The sequence below is a fragment of the Erpetoichthys calabaricus genome, chromosome 8 (assembly GCF_900747795.2).
Source record: "Erpetoichthys calabaricus chromosome 8, fErpCal1.3, whole genome shotgun sequence".
Taxonomy (NCBI): domain Eukaryota; kingdom Metazoa; phylum Chordata; class Cladistia; order Polypteriformes; family Polypteridae; genus Erpetoichthys; species Erpetoichthys calabaricus.
In genome coordinates, this window is record NC_041401.2 from 33,310,542 (window position 1) to 33,329,814 (window position 19,273).

The window sequence follows — 19,273 nt, forward strand, 5'->3', positions numbered from 1 at the left end:
AAAAGTTGACTGATGACGTACAAGAAAAAAGAAATGAGCTAGTGGAAGAGCTCAAAATCCAAATAATCCATGTGATAACTTGAGCTAATGCCATGTATGGCTACCCCACACCCTAAACACTGTTGTTGCTATAGAGGATTTGAGATCTTCGTTCAGATCAACCAAAACGATATTCTCTGGCGAATTATATAGAAACAATTGCATTGTTTCACTCTGTGACTTCACACAACAGAGCACTTTTCACTATTAAAAAATAGAAAAAGAAAAAAAAGTGACTGTTCCCTTTTAACCTGCTAGGTCTATAAGTACAATACATAGAAATAGTATGTACTATACATATGAATGTGTGCTCCAAGGGATGGCACTATATGAAACAAATGTGTTGTTGTTTTTGAAGTGGCAGAGTGAATCAAACTACTATGTAATAATGGCCCCATCCAAACTCATGTCACTCAGTTCCTCAGACTACTGTGATATCTGCTGGAGACACAGGAGGTTACTGTAGCCACTTTACCTTCAATTTATTGTGTTTCACATCAACAGTCATTAAGGACATTTAAATAATAAGACGTGCCAAGCTGAAGACATTTTTGCCTCAGTTAAGTTAATCAAAACAATTAAAGGATGCAATCACCATTGAAAACTAAGATTGGTGACTCCTGTATGTTGCTTCCATGTTTCCGGAGAAAACACTTTCTTCGAGTTGTCCCCTCCCCCCCGATGATCCAGGGAAAACAGATTTGTAAGAAATTGTCCATGGATGCATTTGCTACGTACTTTTCCTTATGTACTTGAACCTAAGCCACAAACAACTTCGAATCAAAATGCTTGCTATGTTAAGGCAAAGCATTAAGTAAGCCACTGACTTCATCCTGAGCCAAGTTTCAACCCAGTGGATTCCACTGGCCAGAACAAATCATGGCAAAGAAAAACAAATGGACATACCAAGAGTCTTTGTTACATTTTTCATTTTGCTTTACAAAACAATAAGTATGCAGTACTCTACCTGCTCTTTGACTGATGCCAGGATGTTTGTAGCTGTGCTCTCAGCCTCCATGCTGGGCTCTGCTGATCCTTCTCGAATGCTCAAACACAACCCCTCTTTTGCCACAGGATTCTGATCAGGAGCTGGCATAACTCCTAAGAAGGAAAATTCAGGTGGATAAATTATTATTCTTCCATAGCTCAAGGCAGTAAAATAAAATAGAATTCAATGGAGCTGCAGAAATATATATTTTTTTAAGAAAGAAAGAAAGCATTAACAGCTATTCATGAGGTAACTGGTCACTTCTACATTTTTTCTAAGAAAGATAAGAAAAAAAATCTGCTCTGATAATTACTGCTGTACTTTGACTTCATTATGCTGCACACAGGTCTTACAAGAATACATCAACCTGTCTCAGCTGCAATAAGAAAGGCACTGAAGGTCTTTAATGCTTCATTTTACTTGTAAACATACTAAGGGAACTGCTTTTACGAATACAATCTGAAATTGGTGCTCAATACACTACGACGTGGGTGGCATTGACTATAAAAAGCATACTGGTGCCAAAAAAAAAAAATGTGAATTTCCCCCTGGGATTAATAAAGTATCTATCTATCTATCTATCTATCTATCGTTTTTCAGCATGATATACCTTTCCTTGAGTTTCTGAGACTTTAGTTTGTATACCTGTAAACACATAAGAGACGGATGCTTGTGTAGATGAAGGCTCCGACTGAATGATCTTACAAGGAGTTTCTCTGCTTGTTTCTTTTGTTTGATTCACTTTGTCTCTTCTGCAGCTCAACACTCTCAATTGTAAACAAACAGGCCTAAATCTGGTTATGATGAAAACTAATCTTGCGAGAATTTTCTTTCTAAGTCAAGTCCAACTTGATTTATAAAGTGTATTTAAAACACTCTAAACTGAACCAAAGTCCTGTACATGATAAGCTAAAAGAAACAATTAAAATATGTATGCAAATAACAAAACCACAATCATGTCAAACTGTACATAAATGATATAAACACAATACACGCATACACACTCTTAATCAAGAGTGTACATGAATGTACATGAGCCACCATATACAAACATTGCATTTAATCTCTTATGGAGTCAAAGGCCAGTGAAATTAGATAAGTACTTAATGATGACCTAAAAGTAACTAATGTTGGGGAAGACTTAAAATAATAAGAAGCTATTCCAAAGAGTGGGGGCAGCCACCACAAAAGCCTGATCCCCCCTTTGCTTCAACCTCGACCTTGGCACCACTAGGAGCATCTGGCTAGTGGGCCGCAGTACTCTCATTGGCAAGATAAGAGAGGGCCAATCCATTTAAACATTTAAAAACAAGCAACAGCTACCTAATGTATAGATCAAAACGGTAAAAAAAAACATTTGTGATTACCTACATTCTATTACATTCAAAGAAAAAACAAATGATTGTGAGAATAAAAATTTACACAATCCTCCCACCTCAGCCCCTGTATTCATTGTCCTATAATTAGAACAGGAAAGAAAACAGAAACAAAAACAAAACAAAAAACAAGCTTTAGTTGCTTTCTGGGCACACAATGTACACAAATTCTTAAGACATATTTACTTGCTATCCTTCTATATCCACTTTAACATCGCCCTAACATCCCCACTATACATAATTTTTACACTGCAAATATTCCCACCCATACTGGACATAAGTTAGGCGAAGGTTTAAAGAAAAAGCCACTAGTCAATTATAAAGTACCTGATTGGCAACTAATGTACAATGCACACAATACAAATGAGCGAACAGAAAGATTTTACACTGATTAACAAATGAAAATAACCGGAAAATCTACATGAAGTTAAACTACACAATCTTGCATGCACGGACATGCTTTTGTGTGCCAGGCTTTATTAATAGACAAGCTGGATCATAACACGCCAAATCTGTTGCATTACAAATCCCTGAAATATGTAATTCCAAATTACTTTCACTTATGATAAATTGTGACAAATATTTTTTCCCAGCCCAGAGTGATTGGTGTACCTCCACTTAATTCACAGATAATGCAGTATTTTGGAAGATATGGAATGTACAATACCTGGATGTGTTATGGCCTTGAAAAGAGCCAGAATAGGTTATGACCTAAGGTGTTCCTGAAGGTTCTGTTCTTGGTCTGATGCTCTTCAATATTTATGTCTTCACTGATTATCCTCAAAACACGTATACTGACGACTCACAGTTATACATCAAACTCACTCATTATTGCACCCAGGTCACAGACATGCCTGAATCGCATCAGCACTGGACTGGTAAGAATGTACATTTTTTACTAAATACGAAATGGACAAAACATCTTTGGTTGGATCTCCAGCTTATCAGAATCTACCTTGCTGAATACTGGGTGCTGTTAAATTATTCCTTCCTCCTCAGTGAAAAGGCTTTTCATTAGAGGACTGAGGTGCCACTTACCATTTTATATTTATTTTTATTTGAGTAACTCAAAAACAGATTTACCAAAGGTTTTACCTGGTTTCTACAAAATGCACATTACTATTGACTTGAATGAAATCATTATGTGGCATAAATTTCAGTGGCAAACTGTTCTTTTATTACATAAAAATTACTAAAAGCAAGTACAGAAGCATACTAACAGATAGAAGCCTTTGCAATGAATTTATTTGTTGCAACGTCCAGTATCTCAGTTGATACTAAAAGTTTGTGCAGAAGCAAGCAGTTTCATGATCATGACCAGAACAATGTGATAAACAATGATGGATGAACCTGTGGTGTGCAGTATACTGGACTATCTGTTGGGAATACTGCAGGATTGTGTCACCGTGGCACCACAAGTAAAAGTCCTGTCTCCTTTTCTCTTCACTCTGTACACCTTTGACTATAAATATAATACCAGGTCAAGTCACTTAAATTCATCTTAGAATGTCTTCATTAAATAAAAATTATAATTTAATGGAATAAAAATCATGAAATGAAAATAAAATATTTACTCTCTTACCGATTGAAGTATTCCCGTTAAACTAAGGTTCACTATGCTCGATAAGTATTTATAAGAGACTAAATAAACGATCCATTCATTTTAGCTGACATTCTTATACAGTAGATAAAAAAACTTTTTTAAAAAAATGACTCATTTAAATAACAAGAAAAATCATGTGAAAACTAAAGTGGTATGCAATGGGTCATCGTAACTCGACCTTCAGCTAACTAAATCACCTAAATACAAACATTGGTATTATGAATAGATAATTTTTTTTAATAGTTTGTTCCTGTGAAAGAAAGTTTACTCGATCAAAAATAAAAACCACGACTTTCTTGATATTAAAAACCACGACTTTCTTGATATTTTAGTTTATAATTTAAAAACGGAATAAGAATCTTAAAATCTAACAACATCACATTAAAGTTCGATAAATTCTGGAAAGAATGATACCAAACATATGTAGGTTTTAAAATAAGCCCAATTTAAAGTGTGACAAAAAAGTGACATAAAAATGTCACACAAAATTGTTTCACTTTTAGGCTTAGGATTTTATATTATATATATATATATATATATATATATATATATATATATATATATATATATATATATATACAGTACTGTGCAAAAGTTTTAGAAAAGTGTGGAAAAAATGCTGTAAACAAAGAATGCTTTCAGAAATATAATGATTTTTTATTGTTATCAACTTACAAAATGCAAAGTGAGCGAACAAAAGAAAAATCTAAATCAAATCAATATTTGGTGTTACTACCTTTTGCCTTCAAACCAGCATCAATTCTTATAGGTACACTTGCACAAAGTCAGGGATTTTGTAGGATTATAGTCAGGTGTATGATCAACCAATTATACCAAATAGGTGCTAATGATCATCAATGTCACACGTAGGTTGAAAAACAGTCATTAACTGAAACAGAAACAGCTGTGTAGAAGGGTTAAAACTGGGTGAGGAACAGCCAAACTCTGCTACCAAGGTGAGGATGTGAAAGACAGTTTCAGGTCATGGCAAGATTGAGCACAGCAACAAGACAGAAGGTAGTTATACTGCATCAGCAAGGTCTCTCCCAGACAAATATTTCAAAGCAGACTGGGACTTCAAGATGTGCTGTTCAAGCTCTTTTGAAGAAGCACAAAGAAACGGGCAATGTTGAGGATCGTAGACACAGTGTTTGGCCAAGGAAACTTAGTGGAGCAGATGAAAGACACATCAAGCTGATTACCCTTCGAAATCGGAAGATGTCCAGCAGTGCCATCAGCTCAGAACTGGCAGAAACCAGTGCGACCCAGGTACACCCATCTACTGTCCGGAGAAGTCTGGCCAGAAGTGGTCTTCATGGAAGAGTTGCAGTCAAAAAGCCATACCTCCAACGTGGAAACAAGGCCAAGCGACTCAAGTATGCACGAAAACATAGGAACTGGGGTGCAGAAAAATGGCAGCAGGTGACATGGACTGATGAGTCAAAATTTGAAATATTTGGCTGTAGCAGAAGGCAGTTTGTTTGTCGAAGGGCTGGAGAGCGGTACAATGATGAGTGTCTGCAGGCAACAGTGAAGCATGGTGGAGGTTCCTTGAATGTTTGGGGCTGCATTTCTGCAAATGGAGTTGGAGATTTGGTCAGGATTAATGGTGTTCTCAATGCTAAGAAATACAGGCAGATACTTATCCATCATGCAATGCCATCAGGGAGGCGTATGATTGGCCCCAAATTTACTCTGCAGCAGGACAACGACCCCAAACATACAGCCAAAAGTCATTAAGAACTATCTTCAGCGTAAAGAAGAACAAGAAGTCCTGGAAGTGATGGTATGGCCCCCACAGAGCCCTGATCTCAACATCATCGAGTGTGTCTGGGATTACATGAAGAGACAGAAGGATGTGAGGAAGCCTACATCCACAGAAGATCTGTGGTTAGTTCTCCAAGATGTTTGGAACAACCTACCAGCCGAGTTCCTTCAAAAACTGTGTGCAAGTGTACCTAGAAGAACTGATGCTGTTTTGAAGGCAAAGGGTGGTCACACCAAATATTGATTTGATTTAGATTTCTCTTTTGTTCATTCACTGCATTTTGTTGATGATGAAAATAAATGATTAACACTTCCATTTTTGAAAGCATTCTTTGTTTACAGCATTTTTTCACACCTGCCTAAAACTTTTGCACAGTACTGTATATATATATATATATATATATATATATATATATATGCACTGAACTGTGCCTGCATCACTCCACTTCTGTATGTTGAACCTCAAACCTACAGTCAGCATCCAAAACGCAAATCAAGGAAGGATGACAGGATGACTGGTAATATGCATAAACACCAGATTGTTACAGTAATCACAAGTAAATTAATGACTGTAAGACTGTGGTTAAAAAATAATACACTAAACATTTAATACATAGTATGTAGCTGTGTAAGCCAAGATTTTCACAGAGGTTTAGATTTTCTACTGTATAAATATTTTGGAAGAGAAAAAGGTCTTCTTTTCACTGATGAGATGGAGTTCTGGCTCCAGGTGGGTCTCACTATAGCAGACTTTGATGTCACACTGCACCAACAAAGCAAAGCAGAAAGTATAAATCTGAACCTGGAGAAATGCAAAAACAAAATAGGACTGGCCAACAAAACCAAGGTATTACTAAAATATGTATTAGATAAAAATTTCTCAGGCAAGACTGATAGCGGTTGGTTCATCAACTGCAACTGCTATAAGTTTAATTTCTGTCCTAGAATCAAAGGATAAACTTAAATAATTTTGTCTTCTTGAACAGTAATAAAGTAATCTTTAACATTCTACATTTCTCTCTTTTGCTATTTACAACAAACTTACACTTTGACAGAAACAGTCTCAAAACTTGGAATTTAACAATTCAGTATAAGTTGGGTTTGAGTTTTCCCCACAATTTTATACTTGACTGTAATTTTAAAACTGAACCTTACCAACATATAAGAATCCGTTTTATTCACGTCATGACTAAAGTCAATCTTTGCCTGCAATATCTCCTACCATTTCAATCACTATAATCTTCTCTTTAGCATTCTTCATCAAGTAAGTATATGGATTAAAACTAAATGTAGTGATTATACTCACTACATACTCATTGGTTTTCTCACTCAGAAAGCACCACCAACCGTTAAATACAACCACTAACTTATAAAACTGACAATAAACACCCTAGAATGGCTGTTTACATTTGTTACTCCAAACAAACCCATGATACAACCAAGATAATCCTGACACTGGCCTTCTCACTGTGCAACAAACGTGATGCACAACTCTCAAACATTTATTTGGTTTTTTGGCTCTAGCCTCCCCGAAGGCTTCAACATAGGTCTATTAGTGAGCATCCATCAATCATAGCATTTATGTCTAGCCTGAAGAACACCCACCCATATTATAACTCTCAGATTCACTTTGTTGTAGTGCATCACAGATTCTACTTCCAAGGAATTTCTCTGTTTACAAAGTTTTATATCCTTGATATTAAGTCTTTTCCATACCCCCAAGGGAATTCTTGCTTCTACTTGAACAACAGGTTTAATGTTATTGTTCTTGTGAATTCCATTCTCATACTGTGTTATAATAATTTTTCTCTGTCTTGTAGAATCAATGCGTCTAATGGTTGTTATAATAAATAACGATTCATTAAAGCATACACAAACATACTCAGTGTGACAGCACTGACTGCAGCTAATGTAAAAAACACAACTGTTTAGTTCTTGCAATGGTATCTGTGCCACATTTTAATAAAATTGAAGATGGACAATCTCTAGGCATACAGCCCTTTGTATACACAGTGATATCACAAGAAGGTTGTGTGGCTGGGTAGTTGAACTATAAACTGTTGTTGTTTATGCATTCAGTTATGGCCGACTTTCAGACACTTTACGGACAAGCTCCCTCCAGGTTTTCTAATGTCTTATGATTTCTTTCAGATCTTTCAAACTCATTCCGATGTCGGTCTTGATGGTGTCAATCCAGTTGGTTCTTTGCTGGCCTCTTCTCCTTGATTCTCTGAATTTTCCAATGACTAGGATCACAGTTACATGACCAAAATAGGTCAGTCTAAGTCTGGTGATCTTAGCTTCTTTTGTTCTCTAAATGAGGTTCAGACCTCTCTCTGTTCGTAACTCTCGCCATCCATGGAATGTTATGTGGCTTTCTACACCACCATAATTCCAATGCAATAATTGTAGTTTGGGGGGGGGGGGGGGTAACAATAGCAGCAATCATTCTGCACTTGGTTGTGAGGCTTTCATAAACTACCAGAATGTGAATTCAGCCACAATATTAACTCAATGTGAGGAAGAGAGCATGATAGTCAGTGTTTTCCACACAAATGAAAATCAAAAAGCAACTGTTTTAAACTAGGTCACTTAATAGAGAAGTCTGGATTTATGATATCAAACCCCAAGGTTAAACTGCTCAATTCCCACTGTGACCATGTGTGACCCTGTAAGCTTTAACTATAACAAAATATCTGAAATAAGATGGATAAAGGTGTCAGTTAAATATTCAATAATGATAATAATAACAATAATAATATACGTCCAGATGGATGATAAGACAGGGTTTCAGAGCTTGGACCAGGAAGAGGACTATAAGTACTTTGGTGTTGGTGTTGATGAAAACCATGGTATTCAGCGCACCATTCAGATGAAGAAGAAAATTGCAACTAAATACTATCGACAACTGTGCCTGGTTCAAAAATCTGAGCTCAACTCAAAGAACAAGATATCAGCTTTCAGAAGCCTGTTGTTTTAGCCATCATGTATAGTTTTGGGATCATCAGCTGGAAGATATCGGAGATTGAGAGGATGGACAACAAGGCCAGGATGCTTCTGACCATGCATGGACTTCATCATTCAAAAGCAAATGTGGAGTGAGTCCCTACCAAGAGACAGAACAGTGGTCATGAACTCTGCCAACTTCAGTTGGCAGAGTTGGCTTCAGTTGGCTTGAGGAACTACATGGAGCTAACCAAGCTTGTGACAATCCATGAGGCTGGAAGAGCAAAAAACTCTCTCATAGCAGTGGCAAAGAAAATCAAGACGAAGCACTTGCCAGCACAGCCCGTTAACCAATCTGCAAAGAGACACTGTGCCAGTGAAGATAAAGCTGCACAGAAAAAAAAAAAAAGCTACTGCATGGCCAGTTCTACCATAGACTTGACAATAAATAAAAGTACAAGTGTGGCATAGCTGAACATCACAGGCCCAAGACTAGACTTATGCCCCAATTATTGCAGCTTAAGACCAGGAACTCAATACCAGGTACCACCAGTGGAACATTTTGAAGCAACAGTTCGACAGCAAGTTTAGAATGTGCAGCAAAGCTAAAGATCCATTCAGCCATATGACTGTTAGGTGTATAACGCTTATACTGAAAACATGTGGTACTCTATACTGTACTGATATAGTGGTCCATCACAAGAAAGAGAAGCAATGCCTGCTGATCATTGTACCCATCCCAGATAACAGCAACAACTTGCACAAAGAAGCTGAAACGCAGAGCAGATATAAAGACCTGAAGATCAGAACAATCTAGATGAGAACACCACTCAGCTACACAAAGCTCACCAGTCCTATCCACTTAATTCTTCTAAAAAAACACCAAGTCTAGTTTAAAATTCCCTGAAGTCCTACTGTCTACCACGCTACTTGGTATCTTAGTTCAAGTGTCTAAGGTCCTCTGTGTAAAGAAAAACTTCTTAATATTTGTGCAAAATTTACACTCAACAATTTTCCCAAATGTGTCCCCTTGTTCTTGATGAACTCATTTTAAAATAACAGTTTCAATCCACTATACTAATTCCCTTCACAATTTTAAACAGTTCAATCATGTCACTTCTTAACCTTCTTTTGCTCAAACTGAAAAGGCTCAGCTCTTTTAATCTTTCTTCATAATTCATCCCCTGTAGCCCTGAAATCAGCATAGTTGCTCTTCTCTGCACTTTTTCTACAGCTGCTATGTCCTTTTCATAGCCTGGAGACCAAAACTGCACAGAGTACTCTAGATGTGGCCTCTCCAGTGTGTTATAAAGATTTAGCATAACCTCCTTGAACTTGTACTCCACACATCGTGCTATATACTGTAATCTAACATTCTGCTAGCCTTGTTAATGGCTTCTGATCACTGTCTAGAAGTTGATAGCGTGGAGTCCACTGTGACTCCTTGATCCTTCTCATAAAGTGTACTCTCAATTTTCAGTCCTCCTATTGTGTATTCAAACTTAACATTTTTACTTCCTATGTGTAATACTTTATTACATTTACTGACATCAAACTTCAACTGCCACAAATCTGCCCAAGCCTGTATGCTGGCCAAGTCCCTCTGTAATGATTTAACAGATTCAGATTATCTGCCAATCCATCTATGCTGATATTTTCTGCAAACTTAACCAGCTTGTTATTTATATTCCTATCCTATTCCATTTATATATAATAAAAGAAGTAGCAGTGGCCTTAGCACTGACCCCTGTGGAACACCACTCTTAACATCGGCCAATTCTGATAAGGTTCCTCACACCATCACCCTCTGCTTCCTCTGTCTAAGCCAATTCTGCACCCATCTACAAACATAACCTTAAACTCCCACTTCGTTTAGTTTGATGCCCAACATCTAATGTGGCACCTTATCAAATGCTTTCTGATATCTGGAGATAGAGATAAGCAGGATGTAGAGTACCAAGACTAAAGTTGTACCAGTGGTAGCCAGGGCTCTTGGTAGTATCTGGAAAGGATTAAAAAAGAATCTGCAGGAGCTGCCAGGACAGTCCAAACCTCAAGAGGAGCAGAAGATCACAATGAATGGAATCTCTCACACTGCTCACTTAAACCTTTGGTCGCAGACAACTTAGCAGCTGCTGACAAATTGAAGTGATAAATAATAATAATAGCAGCTTCAGCTAAACATGCAAAAGTACAGGTATGGATCCAAGCCTACAGTACATAATCAATCCAAGGGAGGCAGAACAAACTGCATACAAGACATTTGGAGAAAAACACCAAAAATGTTACAAGTGATACTTGTCTTGCGTTCACTGCAGCTAAGTGCAAACAGGCTTCAAACAGTATAAGTAACCTCTGGCACAATCATGTCCTTCTATGATAACATCACAGTTTTAACAATGCACATATAACAGAGCAAACACAAATAAGCAGATCACTGCATGAAAATACTAATCAGCATAACTCATTCACAATCACTATACTTCAGCAGGAGTAACAGCTTGTTCACTAGAGATGCAGGGGAAGTTATGTAAAACGGGACACCGTCATCAATGTGACACTGAGCATGATGACAATGTTGCTGACACTATGCATTACATAAGTCAAACTCAACACCCTTCAGCGGTAAAATGCTGACAGAATGTTTAAACTACGAATGAGACAGAAGTATCTTGTTTTTAGGCCCAGTAGAAAGCCTCAGGGGAAGACTTGCTGGACACACACAAGGCAGAAATGCAAGACTGCTAATATGCAAAAACAAAAGCTTCAGTCTACAAAAAAAACCCAAAAAAAACACATAAGCAAACTTTATCAAAAAACATTTGCACATCTCTCAGAGAGAACTTGATTTAAAAATAACTCCTAAAAGTAGTATATCAAGTAATAATAGATGGAATGGAAGTGTGTTGTGAAAAATTGGTTGCAATATCCTACACCACACTACCTGAATGAACACTTGTTTTACTCAACTGGAAGAATAATAATCCATGTTTTATAAGGAGAGATGTCTAACCTGCATCAGGTAAGCACAAGGGTGCCTCAAAGACCAGTGCCGAGTTCGCTCTCTTTCTCCTACTACGCTGATGGAGACATTTTGTAGGGAACTCTGTAGATCACTTCTGTTTATTTGTTTTGTTGTTTCTGTTAAAATTGTGTAGTCAAGACTGACTCTTTGTGACCTGATGGACTTTAGCACCCCAGGCTCAACTTCAAGGTCATGTCCATAGTCTTAGTAATGGTTTCTATCTATTTTGACCTCTGTCATCCTCTTCTCCTTTTTTCCTTCCCCAACATGACAGTCTTCTCGTTGTGCAGCCGAAGTAACTGAAGTCAGGATGGATTTGTACCAGTATCGATTTAACGAATCTTCTTGCGGTCCAAGGAACTCTGAACAGTTTTTTGTAGCAACAAAGTTTAAAGGCATGGATTCTTTTGAATTCAACTTTAGTAACAGTCCAACTCTTACAGCCATGCATCATTAATTTAATCACCATATCTTAAAAAACATGTTCCTTTGTTGACAATGAGATGTCTCTTCAGTGTCTTGTCTAAGTTAACTGTAGCAGTTCTTCTTAGAAGCAAGTGTCATTTAACTTCATGACTGCAGAGTTTACAAAATCTTGGGAGCCCAGAAGAACAAAGTCCATTTCTGCTACCACTTCCACTTCAAAGACTATATGGTACACAGAAATGAACCAAACAGACAAACAACAATTTTTCTGACATTTTTATTAAAATCTGATCTTGCTTAAACTGTAAGTGTTTGTTTCTCCCTCAGTTTTCTCCCTTTTCCTTCAATCTTTTCCTACAACTGTTTCATTTCCTCAATTAAGTCTTGATTGTAATTTAGTTTTTCTCCTTTAAACTTCCCTGGGAATGTTTTCTCACCTCAATCCTCTACATACATTCTTAATTTATACCCAAAATCCTTCCCTACAAAAATGTTGCCTCTTCCTTTAACCATTCCTGGAAAATATTTTGTCTTTATCCTTAATATGTATATGCATTTAATTATCAGTTTTTCATGGCTCCAAAATCCGTACTAACCTCTACTTTCTCTACTGTTCTTTTTCTGGTTTTCTGTGGTGGCGACCTGCACCACCACCACCTGATCAAAGCACTGTGCACTCTCTACATTGACGGATTGAAGGCCAGACATCCACATAACCATCATCGTCTAATTCTTAAAACTGAAGTCTGAAAACCATGACGACTGATTGAGATCATTTATGTTAGGTAGAATGCCTAGTGGGGGCTGGGTGGTCTCATGACCTTGGAACCTCTGCAGATTTTGTTTTTTTCTCCAGCTCCTCCTTGGCCATCAGAACTTACTTTATTCTTTGTTAATTAGTATTGCCTAATTTTTATATTTTTTCTTTTTTCTTTCTTCACCTTGTAAAGCACTTTGAGCTACATCATGTTTTATGAAAATGTGCTATGTAAATAAATGTTGTTGTTGTTGTTAATACATCACCACAATCACTTTCTCCCTTCATTCATTTCCTGCAAGTATTCCATTTTTCCTGAATTCTGTGCTGGAAACATTTTGTCTCTTCCTTTAATGTGTTCCTCCATGTGCTTCTTCTCCGTTTAATACTTGTCTGAATTTTTTTCCCTTTAATGTTAAGACTTCAGATTTTATCTCTTCATTCCCTTCCTGGAAGGGTTTTTCATCTCTCCTTTTAATACTTTTACAAAAACGTTTTGCTTCTTCACTTACTCCTCTGCTACAAGCGTTTGGGTTCTTCCCTTAATCCTCCCCTGCAAATGTTTGGGCTCTCCCTTTGATCCTTCCTGAAAAATGTTATGTTTCTCCTCTTAAACCTTCCCAGGAGACATAATAGTTTTCCCTTTAATACTTTGCTTCAGGTGTTTTCTTCTCCCTTTAAACAAGCCCTAAAAAACTCCTTGCAGCTGTTACAGTGCTTCCTTTTAAATTTCGTGGTAAACCATTTTGTTGCTTACTTTTATCAGCCACCATCACAATTTGTACACTATCATACATGCATTTTTTGGTAAATATATTTAAAAAGACAGGTGCATAGTTAGTTAAGTAAACAGAAAGGCTAAACTTAATTAAAAACGCAAATGAGGAGAACATGAGGCAAGACGCTGTTATGCTTGATTAGTAGTGCAGGCATCCTAGCAAGTAAGCACCTTACAATACATAAGAGCTTGGCATAAAGTTAATTAACGTGGCAGAGCTGCCTCACATCAAAGATTGGTCCACATATAACCACATCTACACACATTCTTCTTTTTCCAATAAAGCCTTGAGGCTATGTTAGTCTTGCCATTAAAGAAGAGGTTCGACTTTCTCCCATCCCCCTATACTGATGCAAATCTCAGCCAGTAAAATTTAATACAGTGAATGATAATAAGTCTTAAATGTCACAAGTGCTGCAGCAATATAGCGCAAGAGAACTGCTGCTGAGGAAAAACATTATTAACTTTTCAAGGATGCCTATGAGGTCTGAGCTGGCTCACAAAGTCTTCCACAATAAAAAGTCAACAAAGTATGCTGCAGGCAAATATGGATTTCACAAATGTGGCCCAGCTTCATGTTTGTCTTTAAATTAAAATCTAAATGAGTACATCTAAATACTAAAATAATTAACAAAAAGGCAGTTATGACCTTAACATCTTCATCTTAATGTCATTCTTGTTGTCTTCTATAAAAAGTATCTTTCACACCAAAAGGAAAAAAACGAAGTAAATTTATGCACTTTATAATATGTACACAAAAGCAAACAAGAACTTTCTGGAAGGTACTAAAATGCATACAGAAGGAGCCTAAGGGAAAAAAGTCGGCCTCAAACAATTCAAGAACAGTAAAACAAATTGGCAGTTATGAGGGCCATGTAGAAACTCCATTATCTAATTTACAAGTAAGCCCGCGATTCGCTAGCGAATCGGAAATCCAAGAATGGCAATCAGTTTCTGTTCCGTCCGACATCCGGATGAATGACATATCATGAAGGGTGGGTGCGTCTGGGGAAATGTCATTTAATTACATAAGCATATCTGTACTAAAGCAGTTTCGTTTTGTGGAGACGTGATTCCGTTGCCTTTGCTGACACCGACTGCTGGCAGAGTGGAGCACAGCAAGTTTAGTTTTCAGGTTGTGGTGTTCGTGTGCCAGCCACTGAGTCTGGGAAGCCGCTGGGTTAGAGTCTGTGATCATTATGTGATCTATATTACTGGCACAGTGTATTAGAACAAGTGTAGCTCACAGGTTGTGCTGTTTGGGCGCCACCTACTGACTCTGGGTAGCCGCTGCGTTTGACTCTGGGGCGGGCGCCACGGCGCATTACGTTGTCTTATTTGGGCGCCACCCACTGACTCTGGGAAGCCGCCGCGTTTTGGGAAGTCTCTGCGTTTGACTTTGGGGTGGGCGCCGCCGCGTTTGACTCTGGGGCGGGCGCCAAACTGAATGACCGTTATGTGATCTACATTACTGGCACAGTGGATTAGAGCAAGTCTAGTTTACAGGTTGTGTTGTTTGGGCGCTCAGAGGTTGTGTTGTTCGGGCGCCACCTACTGACTCTGGGAAGCCGCCGCGTTTTGGAAAGCAGCTGCGTTTGACTCTGGACTCTGGGGTGGGCGCCAAGGCCGCAGTGCGCATGTGCCTCGGCATATATTACCTGTGGTTTAGTAAGATAGATTACAATTTGTGGTAACTTAATAGCACTGGATGATAAAAAGATGGTTATCCGGCAAGAAACAAAGAGTAAACTAAAGAGATAAGCTCCCCACTGGGCCAGTCATCACTGAAGAGTGTCAACAATCTGTGCTCAGACTAGCACGGTTTCACTGATAGGGGTGAGGTCCGTGACACTTGTGTCGTGTTTAAATAAATTGTAAGCAGGGCAGCTTATGGGTGCAGCAATCCACTGTGTGTTCGCAGGGAGTCCAGTGGGGGCAAGGAGTTGGATTTTCTGTTGCGCGCCTGTGCAGTCGACTCCGTTGTCCTCACTGACTCTCCTTAGGTGAAGCACCTGCGCCCACAGGTAGAAAACAGAGCTGGAGTATAGAGCTGGGAGAGAAGGACACAAGGAACTGTGAAAGGAACAAGGAAGGCAGGACCAGAGTGGTTGAGGCTCTGCAGGATGAGGAAGTAGGCGGGTGGTATATCCATGTAGTGTAGTGGCGCGAACAATCTGCACTCCATGGCCAGTCTGACCCCTGCTGGGCATTTGAGAAAGAGCAGGGGGAAGAAAGTTGAACCAGTAGGTGTCAGGGCAGGTGGAAGATGGAGGGACCAACTCCAAGCTCTGTGGCAGATGCCGATGGAGGTAATAGTGACGAGAGGACCGCACCTGATGGCATCTTTGCCACCTCAAAGGGGCAAAGATGGGTGAGCTGGGGAGAAAGGGTGTGAAAGATGTGCTGGGCTCTGGAAGGAACAAAAAAAAAAAAAAAAAAAAAAAAAAAAACATTGCATGGTTTTATTCTGAATTTTATTGTTGGATTATTCATTGAATTTTAATTCACGGAAGTGCAATTGTTTTTATGGATTATTTATTTATTTAGCACGAAGAGCACTGCACTATTTTGCATCTTGTTAGACTAAATAAAAGCACAAAGCACTTGATACCACCTCTTGCTGAGTGTGTGTGTGTGTGTCCTCATCTTCTCCTCGGTTTTGTTATTAACGTTTCCAGGTTTAAACTGCCAGGGACTGTGAAGCCAACCCAGACCATAGCACTCACTCATCTCCAAATATTGTAATATGCATTAGAACATGAGAACCCAAAGTTGATCTCAAAAGTAAAGGAAAATATTGAAATATTTTTCTATTTTCTACTTTGGAATCACTTAGGAACTGCCTATGTGTCTTTTTAATTGAAGCAATTAGCCGACGTTGTCAGGAATGTCTTTAATACTTCTCTGAAAAAACACTGCCTGGTCTTTGTCTACTTCATTAAGCACAACAATTATATTTGTGGCTCAGAAATCAAAAGTGGACAGTTTTAATGACTACAAACTAGCATTACAATGAAGCACCTTGTGGGACTAGTGCTGGGATATTTTAAACAGAATAGTATACACAGTCATGATAACATCTCATTTTGCATAAAGGCAACAACAGTCCACAGAGGATGCCTTATCTCTTGCACTTCATACAATTCTGACATAACTGGACAACAAAAAACATTTATGTCAGAGTCCTGTTTACAGGTTACAGCCCAGCATTTAACACTGCTGGACCATCAAAGTTGATCACCAAACTTCATAAATTTAGGCCTTAGTGCCATCCTCTGTAAATTGACACTGTAACACACAACATTAAACTTGGCTTGACTTGAAATAGAGATGGTCTTGCACAATGTAAAAAAGGCACTTCTACCTTTCCTCCGCAGCTTGATCTTCTAAACTCATGCAAATCAGAGTTAAACCTCACTCAGGAGTAAATTTTGGATTCTCTGCACTCACTGCCTTGGAGAGGGTTTATTGGAAAACTGGTGAAATCGATGAGGATTGGTCAAACACATTACACATAAGCTGCTTCTATGAGTGATGCCAGAGGCTAGAATATGTAATGTGACTACCAGATTCTCTTTCAAGTAAACATGGGAAATAAGATTTGACATGTGTCACAAATTGAACAGATGAACCTACTAAATACCACAACACACAATAGAATCATCATTATTATTATTATGAGTTGTGCAGGTTTGTGACTATAATGATTAAGGGGCTTGAAAAATATTGCATTTTTATCCAAACATATTTCCAACATACAATCAGTTTTCTGCCCACATCTCAAAGTCATATATATTAAGTTAAATGGAGATCATAACTTGGTTTCCTCTCTATGGGTGTGTGTGTCTGCGTGCGCTACTGCCTTGTATACAGAGCACTGGTGGGATCAAATTCAGCCCCATGTGACCGGTCAAGTTTATGTTAATAAATATAGGAGACTTCAAAGATAACGCCCAGTGGGGGCCTCGTGGCCTCTGAACCCCTGCAGATTTTGTTTTTTTTTCTCCAGCCCCTGGAGTTTTATTTTTGTTTTTTCTGTCCTCTTGGCCATCTGACCTTACTTTATTATTTGTTAATTAGTATTGCTTAATCTTATTTTTACATTTTTTCTTTTTTATTTCTTCATCTTGTAAAGCACTTTGAGCTACATCATTTGTATGAAAACATGCTATATAAATAAATGTTGCTGCTGTTGTTGATAAATAATGGAGAGCAAAATTTGAATGCACAGTACAAGATGGTGAGTTCCAAGGGCAGATATAAACTAGCAAACTAATAATATCTGACAGTTGATAGTGTCATTATTAGGGCTGTGGGGTCCATACAAGTAGTTACAAAACCTGAGTAACATTAAACAAAAGAAAAAACTTACAAAATTATAAAAAGGCTATATTTTCATCAAATAGCTAGGAAAAAAGTATATGTGAAAACAGTAGCACATTATATAATTCAATTTACATTACCCAGAGACTGTACATTTTCTCCAACTCTGACTCCAGTAAACAAATAATTGCTTTTGATTCCAACTCAGACTTCATAGCTCTGGTTGGTACATGTTGAGTAGCATGCAATTGGAGCTGGGTTAATTATTGTTTTCCAAGCTGTTTATTAATATTAGTATCAAATTAAATTTAGAACATAAGGATATATTAAATTTGACAAATGAGAGGAGACCACTCAGTCCATCAATCCTGTTTTGCTTTTTAGCTAATAGTTAAGCTGTCCCAATATTTCTTTCTGGGGTTTTTCAGTCTGCTCAATCTACTTCTCTTAACATAATTGTGTTTCAACCTTTTGTTTGGATTTTTAATTTTGAATAATGTTGCTAACATCTTGTCTTTTGTGTAAGTTGCTATTCTGTGTACCTGTCGCCTGGGATGACATCACAGTTACAGAGGGCATGTTTCTGTAATTTGCACCCCATGAAGTAACTCATACTTCCATATTCAAGTTTGCAGTTATCTCTGCATCCTTTTGAACCAGTCAAGTAATAATCTTGTTTTTTCTGAACTCTTTGGCTTTGATTTTTATCTAACATCTCAACTTCAGTTGCCAGTATTTGTGCTCTCCTTGATTGGCTTTTTGCCTCCTATTGACCACATCTTATCTTCTGATCAGACTCACAAAATCTGCCTCTACTATTTAAACGCAAAATATCCGTGCGTTCACATGAATTCCAGGTCTGACTATTTAGAGAATAAGAGGTTGCTGTTGATTTGATACTTAATCTATAAAAAAAACAGTTAAAGATCAACTACATTTTTTGTGATTTTTTGCAATGCAAATGTATTAAATGTGTGTAACTTTGCTCCAAATGCATTGTTCCAAAATGGCATTTCTGACTGACCGGGTTATATTTTTTTAAGGTGAAAAGTCAGCATTACGTCACACCTCAGAGAATTTAAGCAGCTTTGTTTAACCCGAATTGTATGACTTGGACCTCCAAGTTTGTGGGGCATTCACGTTGAATCTCTGACTTGGAAACTCATTTACTGCAGTGTTCAAACAATGTTTTTTTATTTAATTTAAGTGTAATTGACTATGTAAGTTGACTATGTTGCCCACCTC

The 19,273-nt window shown here is 37.9% G+C and overlaps 1 protein-coding gene across 2 annotated transcripts in view; it reads right to left on the reverse strand.

Annotated features, from left to right (window-relative positions):
* The window catches only part of pkp4 (plakophilin 4), a 320,626-nt gene that overhangs the window by 180,407 nt on the left and 120,946 nt on the right, over positions 1 to 19,273 (reverse strand). For both annotated transcript variants that reach the window (XM_028806438.2, XM_028806436.2), the window contains exon 2: positions 1,007 to 1,140. In XM_028806438.2, the coding sequence (XP_028662271.1) occupies positions 1,007 to 1,135 (129 nt within the window). In that variant the 5' untranslated portion in view covers positions 1,136 to 1,140. The remainder of the gene's footprint in view (positions 1 to 1,006; positions 1,141 to 19,273) is intronic.